This window comes from Pyxicephalus adspersus, chromosome 2 (assembly GCF_032062135.1).
Source record: "Pyxicephalus adspersus chromosome 2, UCB_Pads_2.0, whole genome shotgun sequence".
NCBI lineage: Eukaryota > Metazoa > Chordata > Amphibia > Anura > Pyxicephalidae > Pyxicephalus > Pyxicephalus adspersus.
Window position 1 is genome coordinate 63,220,914 of NC_092859.1, and position 13,617 is coordinate 63,234,530.

The 13,617-nt window shown below is 37.8% G+C and overlaps 1 protein-coding gene across 2 annotated transcripts; it reads right to left on the reverse strand.

The window, feature by feature from the left end:
- Positions 1-1,071: 1,071 nt before the first annotated feature.
- On the reverse strand, positions 1,072-12,395 carry SPRY4 (sprouty RTK signaling antagonist 4). 2 transcript variants are annotated; one of them, XM_072400902.1, is made up of 2 exons: positions 6,909-11,958; positions 1,072-5,697 (listed from the first exon to the last, which is right to left on the reverse strand). In XM_072400902.1, the coding sequence occupies exon 2, from the start codon at positions 5,660-5,662 to the stop codon at positions 4,769-4,771; it is 894 nt and encodes a 297-aa protein (XP_072257003.1). In that variant the 5' UTR covers positions 5,663-5,697; positions 6,909-11,958; the 3' UTR covers positions 1,072-4,768. The 2 variants fall into 2 exon arrangements, with proteins under 2 accessions (XP_072257003.1, XP_072257002.1); XM_072400901.1 differs by lacking the exon at positions 6,909-11,958 and adding an exon at positions 12,252-12,395 and having other exon boundaries at positions 1,073-5,697.
- Between the last annotated feature and the right edge of the window lie 1,222 nt (positions 12,396-13,617).

Genomic DNA, 13,617 nt, shown 5'->3' on the forward strand with positions numbered 1-13,617 from the left:
TAATCGCCTTAATTGGCAGATTCGCGCTCCCTATTGTGAAGGCTGGAATCCGGCTGGTAGTGAGGCGAGTGTACGCGCATACTCGAGTCCGGACCGCGGTAATCCGCGATCGATGGCTGCGCGTACGTTCGCGCTTCCAGCGAGCGCGGATTTTATTGATGAATCAGGGGCCTTATGTAAGGAAAGAGAGGGCTGTGCACATGATTTAGTTCTAAAGTATTCATTTTTTATAGCTAAATAAACATTGCAAGTGACAAAAGAAAATTTTATGGAAAATAATAACTGTGAATAAGCATTATAAAGCCTTTGATGTGCTTTTAGAGGCATTTTCTCTGCTAGCAGGTTTTTAGTAAGATACACATTTACTACACAAAACCTTTTCAAAGACTGCTGAATTCTTATTATGGTCTGTTTAACATTATCCCATCATCACAAAAACCCTGCATGTAAAGTTAAGAGGTACTATCTATACCTTTTTGACAGCCTGTCTATATAATCACCACTGCTTTACTGCCCTCCAGCCAATTCAGTTAGTTTGAGTTGAATATCTTTTCCCCCTGCCACACTCAACTCATAGGTTCTGTAGTGATGGATGATCTGATGATTGAAACCAGTGCTTGCAGCGGGAGGAGGCATTCACACATCCAAATGCAGCTGAAAAGCACTGAAGCAGTTTTTAGACACAGACCAATGGTTTGCCAAGTATATTGTCTTGGTGTTTTGTTTTTTTTGTAACTAGCCTTATGGTTGAAAGCTTTAAGATAGCTTCTTGAAGCTGTTCAAGAACTTTGCAAATGTTGTACACACAACTCTAGTGAAAGTTGAAGCCTATATCTACAAGGCCTTACCATATTTGTGTATGGTAGCAGTCTGTCAACAGTGTGAAATGTATTAGGATCTTGTCTGCATCTTAGCTGACAGCACTAGTGTCAGATTGGTAATAGTTCCAGATTGGTAATGAATCCTAAGAAATGCGTTAAATATTTTTGGGAGATGACTGCTGTTTATTACATAACAGACTTGTGAACTGTAAAATAAACACATGAGACATTTAATATATTCAACAATATATAATTTTATATATATATATATATATATATATATATATATTTCTAGATCAGTACATTCAGTTTTTATCTTGTATTTTCTTCACAAACAGAAGACCTCTTACAATAAAAGACTTTCTAAAATAAATACTATTAAAATAGAGCTTCAAAATAAATATTCTATACAAATGAAACAATTCCACATATACATTTCTTCCATTGAGTGAATCTTTTAAACAACATGTGTTTCTAGAGACATATGCTTACAGCATTGTTTGAACAAATTACACATTGGTTATGGACAATGAAATTTTCTTACAAAAGCTGGTGTGTAATGTAAGCTATCAAAATAAAATGAAAATATACTGTATTAATGGATAACCCATAGTTTAAATCTTTACACACTGTAATCAGAGTTGCCACAAGGCAGTATGATCAAACTATATTAAAGTCTTAGAATGTTCTTGTATAATATATGGGAGCCATTTTATTGTCTGCAATCTGATTACTGATTGAATTAGAAAATTGGATCCCACTGCTGAAAAGAGGAGGTACTGTTAAATATCAGTGACACACATTATTATTTTGTGCCTAATGGAAGTTACACCGATAATGTAAAGGCTACAGAATGTGGCTTCTTTACATTGTTTATTAGTCCAATTACATGGGATACATTTGCTTACTGCATTATTGTTGAGCTTAATGACCTAACATCCCAATTTATGTACTAAGAAGAGTTTTACAAAGCTGTAATTATTCATTAGTTATTATTAGTTATTATTCATGATTAAAATGTTTCTAACAAAATATGACGACCCATTGGTCCGTAGTTTGAACACTATCAACTTGGCACTGGTCTTTGTGCCATCCTTGATATAAGGATTATGAGTGTAGGTTAGACAACTGTATTTAATAGATACTCTATGGATAAGGTATGGACTCTGGATAATCTGGGACCAGAAATGTCTGCTAAATTATTTGATTTTTGTTGAATCTGTTTACAAGGATCAAATCACAGACTAGGGAATTTTCTTCAGTCCCTCACACATAGCTTGGTGACCATATGTAAAATATAGTATAGTTTTTTAGTAAAATATTTCCTAAAATATTATTTGAACATCTTGAATACCTTCTACAAAGTCACATCTTGAATGTAAACAGAGGAACTCATTGTTTGAGCAAGCCTTATATGTCAGAGCATAACAAGCTATATGATAATGAATCTGAGAAATACCTCTTATGTAATATGATATTATTTATAACAAGTTTATCATGATGTTAAGCTACTGTAGATGCTACTGTAAACTACTGTAAGCTACTGTAGATAGTTGTCAAATCAAAATACTAAATGACATAGTATTATTTGTAAGTCCTTCATCCATGTGAAATATGTTCAGATCAACACTGGACTGTTACTGAAGCCAATTAAACCTGTGTTTGTTTTGGATATCAAATTATTTTTCCTAAACATGACTTCATGCTGGAAGCAAACACAAAGGTTTAATAATTTTAGTAAATCACCCCCACTGAGTAAATATCTCAATACAAGAGCAGTTTACAGCCCTAAAGGGAAGCTTCATGCACAAAGTGAGAGATGAAGGGTGTCTGTACCTTCTTAAAATATTTTATTCTTACCTCCAAACTTAAATGAAAAAATAAAAATAAATAAATACACTACCACTATTGTCAAAGTGCTAGAACTGCAGCAAAGTCAAAAGAAGTATAACACAACTGACACCTTGGCCTTTGTATGTGTGAGAGACACATGCATAATAAAAGTGACCTTTTTTACAGTCTATATAAAAATATACACATTATTCTAAAACTTGCTCAAAAGGATCTAAAACAAAAAAGGAAGTTAGTATTGTAGTTTAAACATTATAGGTTACATTTTGTACCATACATTTTAAAATAAGCATATAACATGGTTGAAAAACAATTTTCCCCTTTAGCACTGAAACTGCATTTTACAAAACTAAACAGATACTAGCACCTAAGTTATGCCAGATTGCAGCGTAGGGAAGGTAAAATTCACCTTATGTGAGCAACAAGTATATATATATATAAATATATATATATATACATACCGTACATACATACATACATACATACACACGTGCCCTCCCTTAACCTTTCCCTGGTAGTTATATAACGCTAAAATAGACATTCTATGTATCTCTCTATCCATATATACAGATATACAGGATGCTATATTACAGTAGGGCCAAGGTAAATCAGCAGCACAGAAAACAAATGAACATACAGATTTCAATGTCAATAAAATTACAAAGAATAAAATAAGGTTGCGATTGCCGTTCATTATGTATAACTGCCCTTTAATGTCACTTGCTCCTTTTTATGTTGTTTTTTTATGTATAAAATGGTTGTTGCACTCTATTGCCACCCTTCCCAGTACAGTAGATTTCCTAATTAGCTGGAAGCAAGGGAGCAAAGCAAGCATTACCCATGTCTTGCAATGCACCAAGGGTTTCAGTGGTAGGAAGTTGGGTTAAACTGTGTAACAAGTACATTCAATTAACATGTTGAAACAGCTGCTGAGATAGCTGAAGCTAAAATAAATTTGCTGATATTGGGCTGTGAGCTGTTGCTATCACCACAAGTGATCTTTAGCAATGCTATGTGTTGTTTTCTGGAGGGACAACCGTACATATTGTTCCAATAGTTTTATTTCACCTATGGGGCTGACAACTTTCTCTAAAGCCACATACACATGTGCAATTATAGTCGTTGGAAAGGATCTTTCACGATCCTTTCCAACGACTAAGGACTGCACAATGCATGAATGAGTGCTGTACATCTGCACTAATCTGCTCTATGCAGAGGGGAGGGGGGGAACGTTGGTCGTACATCGCCCGTGGATCCGCTAGGACGGCCGTTCGGACAATGGACGACGGATGCTGTACACACGCCAGAATTTAGTCAGGAATGGGCCCTGAGCTGATTATCAGGTGGGAACCATTGGATGTGTGTATGTAACTTTAGAAAAGGAGCACAGCAGAAGATTTTCTATTATCACTGAGATGGGTGAAAGAAGGGCAGTGAGGAAGGCTAATTATAGGCAGGCCAGAAAAACATTGACAAGCGAGGAATATTAAAGACTGTACATTCCTTCCTGTCACCACATTATGAATAAAATCTGTACCTTGAGCACTCTGGTCTCCCACGTTGCCATCATTAGCCAAATAAAACTTGTAAGAGAACTAATACATTTATATAAAAATACAAAAACACTAAGCCACAGATAAGAGTTACACAACAATGCCTCAGCAGTTACCACACATTAATAAAACGTGTAGATCACTGCAGACTGAGGCCTTCAGCCTAAAAAACAAACACATGTGTGAGGAAGAATTAGAGCTGGCATGTTTCTATGCTAACTGAGGGATAACATTCTTGGTTCTTAATGGTAACTGTAAATACAATAAAGGTAACTAGTCCCTTCAAGCTAATCCCCATGGCTATCTAGTTAGCACACATAACACACGATTTGGAAATGGTTCAACAGCCAAACACATAATGCATTTTTCCTTTTTTTTCCAATAACACTTTCCAATAACACAGTGCTGCTGAACCCCATTGATCAAGGAATTGTAAATTCAAGCCTCTGGTGAGAATATACTGTCCTGAATCTTTTTTGTTTCAGTTTTCTGAATTATGCATTTTTATAACACAGTTCACAAAAAAGAACCTCCCAGCAACTCTCAAAATGGCTTTTCGGGTCTGCTGACTGCTTCTGGTGCTTTGCACATAACACTGTTTGTGTTTTTGCACCGACACCCAGGTCGGCTTGCATGATCATAGCATTTCTGAGAAAGTTTCATGCAGCCAGTAGCAGGAAGATAGCAAAGCATGCATGGGAGGACCAATGACAAGGCACTCATGAAAGACCAACGAGCACAGCAATTGGAGTTAGAGCAAGAACACGGATGATCTGCGCAGGAGCCTTCATCATCTTCATTGGTGCAGTGGTAAAAGACTCCCTTTACTAGACACATGCAAGTTGAATAGTTGACCATGTTCTGTGCTGAACACAGACATTCCTGGTTGCAGATCCAGCAAGAAGGTAAGGTCCGAGGAATTGTACAGTCTTTGCATTTACATCTGCCACAGGCCTCACAAAGTAAAAAGTGCTTGTCCAATTCTTTATTTAAGGGTCCTTTAACATCCTGAGGCTTACAATTAATTGCTTTAGGCTGTATCCTTACTGCCCTAGGTGGAGACTGATCAACCACAGGAGGTGGGGCCATGTGGTCCAGGAGCCTCTGATCTGAAGAGGTGCTACTGCTACTGCTAATTGAGCTGGGTCGCCCACTGAATGAAATCCAAGGGTGTGTATTGTCAGTTTCAAATCTCTGCAAATGTTGATTGAAAAGCAACGGCTCATGCAAGCCCCTGCTGAGCTTTTGATTGGCCAGCTGACTAAGAGCTGGGTTGTCAATGTAGTCATTTTCAAGATGAGTGGACTTCATCTGATCGATTGGAAGGATAGTGAGCGGATGTTGTAATCTCCCATATGGAACACAGCCATCTAGCAGAGGCTGCACCATGACTGAATTTGGCACCACAGTTATGCTGTGTGGAATCCTGGAATCCATTGACCTCTGAAAATGATGATAATTTCTTAACAGATCTGTAAAAAAAAGGAAAAAATTAATAAAAGTAGATTTCATTAGCAAATTGATTTTGCTATTTTTTTTACGTTGAATATGAAAAAAATAACTAAATAAGAGTCAAAATTTAGGAAAACCTAATATCATTTCAGGTTATATGTTTAATTTAAAAATGATTCAGCACATACTCAATGTCCTATACACAAATTCTTTTCACTTAAGCTGCGTACACACTTGCAATTTTTGTCGTTGGAAAGGATCTTTCACGATCCTTTCCAACGACAAGGGACTGCACGATGCATGAACGGTGCTGTACATACAGCACCGTTCATGCTCTATGGAGAGGGGAGGGGGAGAGCGACGGAGCGGCTCTCCCCCTTCCCTTTCATTAGGATCGGTTGTCGTCCATCGTCCGTGGATCCGGCAGGATGGTCGTTCGGACGATGGACGACACCGACTGTACACACGGCAGATTTTCGCCCGATATTTGGCTGATGCCGATTATCGGGCGATAAAAATCTGCCATGTGTACGTAGCTTTACTGTATTGATGGTAATAATCAGGTGAGATAATTTACTCACAGTGGGAAAAAAGGAAACTAGCATTCCCCTTTGATTTATTTACTATGTGCAAGTGAGATTAACAAGTCTGATTGTTTGTCAATTTCCAGTAACATGTTAGTAAATCACAATTAGAGTCCTCATGATAACCTTCCTTTTTGATGCATGCTGAGCTCATGGTCCCAGAGTAAACCAGGCCACCCTAGTTATTTCTGACATTCCTGGTAAAAGAAAATAAGGGTAGAAAAGCAGATGAACTAGTGAATGCATTGAGATTCTTAAAGAACAGGCCAAAAGGCATTACCCCAAAGCAATTGGTTAACAATTACTGATCTCTTTGATGCTTTGGTAAACAAACACACAAATGCCTTTCTTATCAATTAAAAATAAACACGAAAGCACACACAGTGCAAAAACAATAAAAAGAAAAAAAAAAACAAATCCTTTTACCTACTACAGGTTAATATTCACTTAAATTATTCAAACCTGTGAAAAGCTAAATGTTATGTATTTTATTTGCAATTGATTGGAAATCCAAAGTGAAATTTGCTTTTCATGTGATTGGATAAAGTGATTACTCAGTTCATTAGGTGAAGATTTTCACCTCTTTAGTAAATCAGTCTCAACAAATTTTACTATATCTAAATACAGGATTGTGCATTTCCACTTACTGTTGTTTTTAAGTCAATGAGGTATAGCAGAGTTGCATCTTCACAGCACTGTCTCACGCCATCCTAAATGATCCTATTTTACTAGAATGGCTGACTCGCTGTGTTGCTTTAGTTTCTGATTTCATCGAAAGAGATCAGTTCAGAACTGGAATCTATTCAGAGACCAAATAGCTATGCAAGTCAAAAGAGCACAGGAAGCAACTAAGCTTAATTCAAAGAGCGGATAGGGCCCGGCTCCAATTTAGAAAGTGCATATTGTTTTCTATGAGACATAGGGCTTCCTAGTCCAGCGACCTTTTGTTTGTAAGCACTATTGGAAAATCATTTAAAGGGGAAGTTCACATACAAGCTCACAATCACTCTGGGGTAAAATAACCAAGCTCTTTGTGTTATTAAATAACATTATGTAAACACTTAACCAGTTTTAGAAGAATCTAACCTACTGGATTTTTTTACTTTGCACAATGCAGAAGGAGGTGTTGATACCTTGCTGCTAAAAGCTAGAAGGGTTTGGTACTTAAAGCAGATGTACAAGTACACAGACATACTATGTAAAACTACCATGTCATATAAAGAAAAATATTTGTTAATTCACTATAGCCTGCTAAAAAATGTATTTATTGGTTTATTTACACCCCTACCTCCTATGCTGTGCTTTTATATATGTCCAGATTTTTGGGGACTTCTTTTGCATGTTTTAATCATGTTTTCATGTTCAAGAAAATAACTGTATCCGCCAACTACAAACCTAAGACTTCTGTTGTATTAGTAAATGGCTAATAGAATAAAAACGAATGCTAAACATCTGAATATTGTGAATATTGTGTATTAGGTTTGTTAGTTAAATGAGTCACTATAACAAAAGGATATTCAACAAAGTTTTGACATTTTTTAAATAATTTTTTTTTAAATCTTTTTAAATTAATACAGCTTGTATCTAATAATGATACAGGCATATCAGGTTTTTGGGTGGGGCTGTGGTTAAAAGATGATTTTTTGTATCTTAAATGCTATGTTAACAATGACTAGTTCTTTAATACCTTCCCCTTCTTGTTCGTTCTTTTGAAAATGATAATGTTTGACATGCAGTGATTAGAATTTCTTTTACACAACAGGTAATAAATGCTTGCTTTTTTGATAAAGGAACAATGGTAAAGCAGACACAACTATTGATTCTTGTCTCTTTACAAAGTCTATGGGTGCACATGTTTTTCTTTTTTTCTTACAAAACAACAATAAACAACTTGTATGAATAAGATGTACATTAGCTACCATTTCTGGCCACCTTCAAAATATACTTCTTGCTTGGCTGTTTGGTTTCAAGTACACTTGTTCCCTGGTCTGTGCTGGGGTAACCATTGAACCAGTTTAATAGCCAGGTATCTAGCTTTTTCATCCGAAGCTCAGCAATGGCAGCCTTCCTATTCTCCTAGTACTGGATCCCTTTATAATTCAGACCACCGTACTATAAAACACCCTTCTGTTTGCTTGGCAACACTGCAGTGGGGTTTCCGTGCTACATAAACAGGAAGCTGGCTCTCATAATATTTATGGGGCAACAATTCTCTGATAGATTGCATATGCAACACGTTGGGCTTATGAGTAAACAGGTGACTAGAAATTCTACTTTCATTAGTTTACGATCTGATGTTTCTAGTGCAGCCACATCTGCAGTCACAGCTGTTCAAGCTGGGCGCACAGGATAGCCAAATTACCCCAAATCAACTTTCCACATGTTACCCCTAGAGAGGAGAAAGGACAACTTGGTGTAGTCAATTCCGTTCTCACAATTGATCCCAAACCTAAAGTCTGGAAATTGTTGGCTGCTTAACTCTCTAATTCTCTGACCTTTTCAATCCAGACAAAAATCAACATAAACTGAAAGGCAAATGCTTGTGGATAGTGTTGGTGTGTATGTATAAAATGACGATTCCATCTGGTCAGAGGACATCTGAGTCTCTGTGTAGGAAAAGCTAGTCATTTTCTAGTTTCATTAGAAATAGGAGTTTTCTTTTATTAAGATAACGTAATTAAGTTATTACATAAAATACTTTATTCTCTATTTATGCTAACTCCTATCGACTTAACCGGGGGGTAATCACATAAGTTTCATTTAAAAATGTATATAATTTTTATTAAGATGTAACTACACTCACATATAAAGTAGTGAATTTTAATTATTGGAAATAAATAACAATTATTAAAAGTCTATTGCGACAAAATTACATAATAGACAAAATACAGAGAGATGATTCCATGATACTGAACAGCTGTCATGATATACAGACATCCTAAACTGCTAAGCTTGCTTTAAAAGGCAGTGGAAAGAATACTAAACAAGAGTACATTAACTTGTAGCAACCAAATCGTTCAACTTATATTTTCCCCTGCGTACAATATATATATGGCAATGCAAGTAGACAAAAAGAGAACGTCAAAGAGCAGCTGCTGAGACTGTGAAATGAAGTAGGCAAAGTTGTGGTTGGATGGGCTGCTGATGTTCGTAGACTTTAAACAATCCTAGTTCTAATCTAGTTAACCAGTATTACCCGGGCTAGCAATGAACCACTCACTCTAATTGAGCACTTCCCACTCTCCACTTTTTGAATCAGACAAGACTGAGACAGCTCTGACACCTACACATACTTTTAGCAGATGCCTGATAATCTGCCAGACATTGATAAGGATAAAATATCACCCCATTCAAGTACCACTCACTACACATCACCTATCTGTGAACCATCAGTCTTCACAAACCTGATACAGACGCCTGACTTTCCTGTTACTTCCAAGCAATATGCAAAACCAATTCAATGTAATCTCTGGATTAACAAGAACTGGTAACCAGAAGAGGATGAAAATGCATACCCTTTATTTGCTATCTGGACGCAATTCATTTGCACGCTTTTAAGAGTTTTTGGTAACTTAGGTACTGGCACAATAAATCCCAAGAGCAAGAATGCCAGTACTCCTACCAAATGACTGCTGAAAAATAACTATTAGGAGACAATTCTACATATTACTGCTGGTTCTGAATTCTACAAATTATTTTTACTAACTTTTAGATGAGGTTCGATCAGATGCAGCTATTAATTCAAAGGAATTTAATAATCAGGCTTCTATATAGTTGCTTATAGCTACACTACAGGGCTACACAAATGCAAAGATTATATAGCTACCAATCAGTCCAGGCTAGGAACATTAGGAAATTTTAATTTACCACCAACAAAGTTGGTGAGCAACTACGTTTTTTACAGACTGGAGACAAGTCTGTGGTCATTTGTTCAGCTCTGCTTATTGCAACCAGTCATTAGCAGAAATATATCTAACAACAAATTGCATTTTAAAGAGGCAACCAAGGGAATGATAAAATGTTTTCCATGTTTTAATTTCCCCTTACTCCTTTATGATTTACCTATTACAACCATACAGAATTAAAAAATAACCTTCCGTCAAACACAGCAAATCTATGTTTAACATTATAATTGGCAAAAAAGCTAAAATGTTCATGGTAATCATTTGAGATTTCAATAAGCTGAACTATTGGCTTTAATACAGTCGGGGAAAAAATGCTTACTATGAAAAATGTTGAAAGTTCATGAAGAATCTCTGCTAGGAATAATGTCAGAAGAGTCTGCTTTAAATTATGCCTGAATGGCTCTATAATTAACTGTATGCTGAATGAACATGCTACTAGGCTACTGTGACTACAAAAGTAAAAATTTGGAGGAAAATGTGACATTATAATAAAATAAATGATTCTTCTTCGCTAGGAACTTTAAGGACAACTGATTAAAATATGGTTTTTACGTCACATGCTTAGATTAAAGCCTAACTTCCATTTTTTTTCTCTTTTGATCTTAGAAATGAAAATAGGGTATAGAAGCTAAAAATTATACCACGTAGCACATCTGTCTATATTTTTTTTTATAATGACACTGGAAATTAAACTCTGAAGCATCCACACCCAAAAAATGTCATGTAAATGCTACAACATCCTCCATCTATCTAGCTATCTCACTGAAGACAATTTACACAACATATTGAATGATTCCCATACCCGAATTTTAGCCCAAACCCTTCACCAGTTACTATATCTCCACCAAATCCTAAAATTACACCCTTCCGCATAGGATTGTATCAAGTACAAATATAGGTTGTGATCTGATCAGAAACAATAAAATATTCTCTAGTCAACTGTATGTACAATTCATAAGAATATGGGAACACCCTGTGTATACGTTCCTCACAAGAATGTAAAAATCACATAATAACAACATGGTGACAACAACGCACAGTGCTGCACAGGCCAGCGGGTTATTTGTAAATTTTTAAACATTTACTCAAGATAAAATGTTTGCAAAACATCTACTGGAGAATTCATAAGAAGCTAGACATACATTGAAGGCAGGCAGATCATATAAAACTCTAACAAGGCCTTCTTTCTAAGAACTGGTCTATTGCTGTCCCCACAGTACAATGCAAATGTCAGATTACCCATTGTAGCCTCCCTGCCTCTCTGATTCTGCACCACAGGCTAGTTTACATGCAAGCAGATCTGCTTCCCATGTAGGACACATCGGAATAATAATGTCATAAACCATGATCAAACGGGTGTAATAAACACTGATGCCTTTTCAAATCATACATAAAGGAGACACCATTGAGGTGGTGCATTGTTACAAAAATAGATTGCAATGTTTCTGCGTAGTTGCAGCCCATGGATGGGCCAGATCTCAGGGATTCTGCTTCTCCGAACCCATGCATCAACCCTGATCACCACAAAAATGCCCAGGTAGGTCATGGATTATAGACGTCACTCCTGGCATTGCGGGATCTGCACACCGACCACCACATACATTGCTGTTTGCTGGAAGGCATAGTGCGTCATTAGCACTACAAATCCTAATATAACCGCAATAGCCCGAGAGGATTTTTCTATCAACGCAATTTCAATATAAATAAATCCAGCGATCTAAAGCAAAGCGGGATTAGGCGATCACAGGCCGATCTGTCTGAGTGAAGCGGACAATCTCATTAACACAGGTACAGTCGACTGAGAAGAGCAGCCCCTCCCCCAGCAGATTGCATGCACTGCATTTTCAATACGGACAGCTGGGATTTCCTGCAGCATTTTTGCACCCCTTTTGACAGATCGCAAGCTGCCTTCTAAAGGAAGGCGATCTGCATGTGTGTAAGTATCGCCAGCCCTGTCCTGGACACCGCTGAGTAATAGTAATAAAAAATGGAATACACAGTAGGTCGTGTCCTGTCCATTAACCATCGCACAAGAAAAAATCGTGACAATTCTCAGAAACTAGCCAGTGTAGGTTATGGGCTTACTTGCAAGAATGAAGCAAGGCTCATTTCTTAGTTAATCCACAAATCACAGAATGTCCCCAGCTGTGCACATGAAAGCCCTCGGAGCAAGCACTGCTGATCCGGGCAGCATAGCTCCTCTGCTGTCAGCTTGCTTTCGATGTTGCAACTCCCTGGGAAAATGGCTTTTTATGAATGGGAGGGATGCGGCCCATTGCGCATGCGTGATCGTCCCGCACGTTTCTTATGAACGGGAGGAAAGAGGGCAATGCGCTTGCGCACCCCCCCCCCACTCCCCTCAAAATTCTTATGAATGGGGGGGGGGCGGGTGGTAGGGCGCAGGCGCAGAACCTTTTTTTTTTTTTTTTTTTTTTTTTTTATCTTTTATATTATACATTATTATGAATGGGGACCGGAACCTAACTAGCTGCGCTCATTGCAAAGCGAGCTGTTCTTTTATGAATGGAAGACAGCTGAATAAACCGTGCGCGTACTGCAAGTCCTGGGGGGGGGCAAGCTCCTACATTCATATCTATCTCTTAGGCTGCTGCATCACTATTGCTGCTGTAAAACAAAAAGGAAAACTTTTCATTTGCGAGACAATACGTGTAAATCCTCGCTCAGTGCAGTACCCCATGTGGTCGCCTTCCGAATTTGAAAAGGGGGAGGGGGGATATGTGACTTTTCAAGTACACCTTCATGAAAATTGTGTGTGACAACAGGGCTCTGCAAATTGGACCTGATTTTCTTACTGACCCTGCTCAGGGTACATCTGAGATATATTCTGCTGACATTGCCTCAAATAGCCACATGTACCTCAGGACCAAAGATCAGTCATCAGCCTCCATTACTTATGATTTTTTTCTGAGGATTCGTACAAGATCGAATTAATTAAAACCTCCAATTCATTAAATGGAGGTTGCAGCTACTGGTGAGACAAAGAACACTGACAAGACAAATGAACTGCACAGTGCTGAAATAACAGCATATGTATAGAAAAACTTCCATAAATAACTTCTCACCCCTGCTCACCATTACACTTTATTCTATCTATGTGCCCCCTCTGTAATACAGCTTCAATTCCTCTGAACCCCTTCCACCTTTGCAATCTCTCTGCAGCTTTTCCTCCTCTACACTCTCTTCCTTCTCTGAAGTACTTCTGCGCCCCTTTCAGCACTAAACCCCTCTGTACCCCCTTCCACCTCTGCAACCTCTCTGTAGCTTTTCCTTTTCTGCACCATCTTCCACTCCTCTGCACTCTTCTCCTCCTCTGTCATACTTCTGCTCCCCTTTCTCAACTGAGCCGTTTTGTACCCCCTTCCACCTCTGCAAACCTTGTAATCCACTGTACTCAGATAGGTAGAGTGTTTCACTGTTTGATAGACAGATA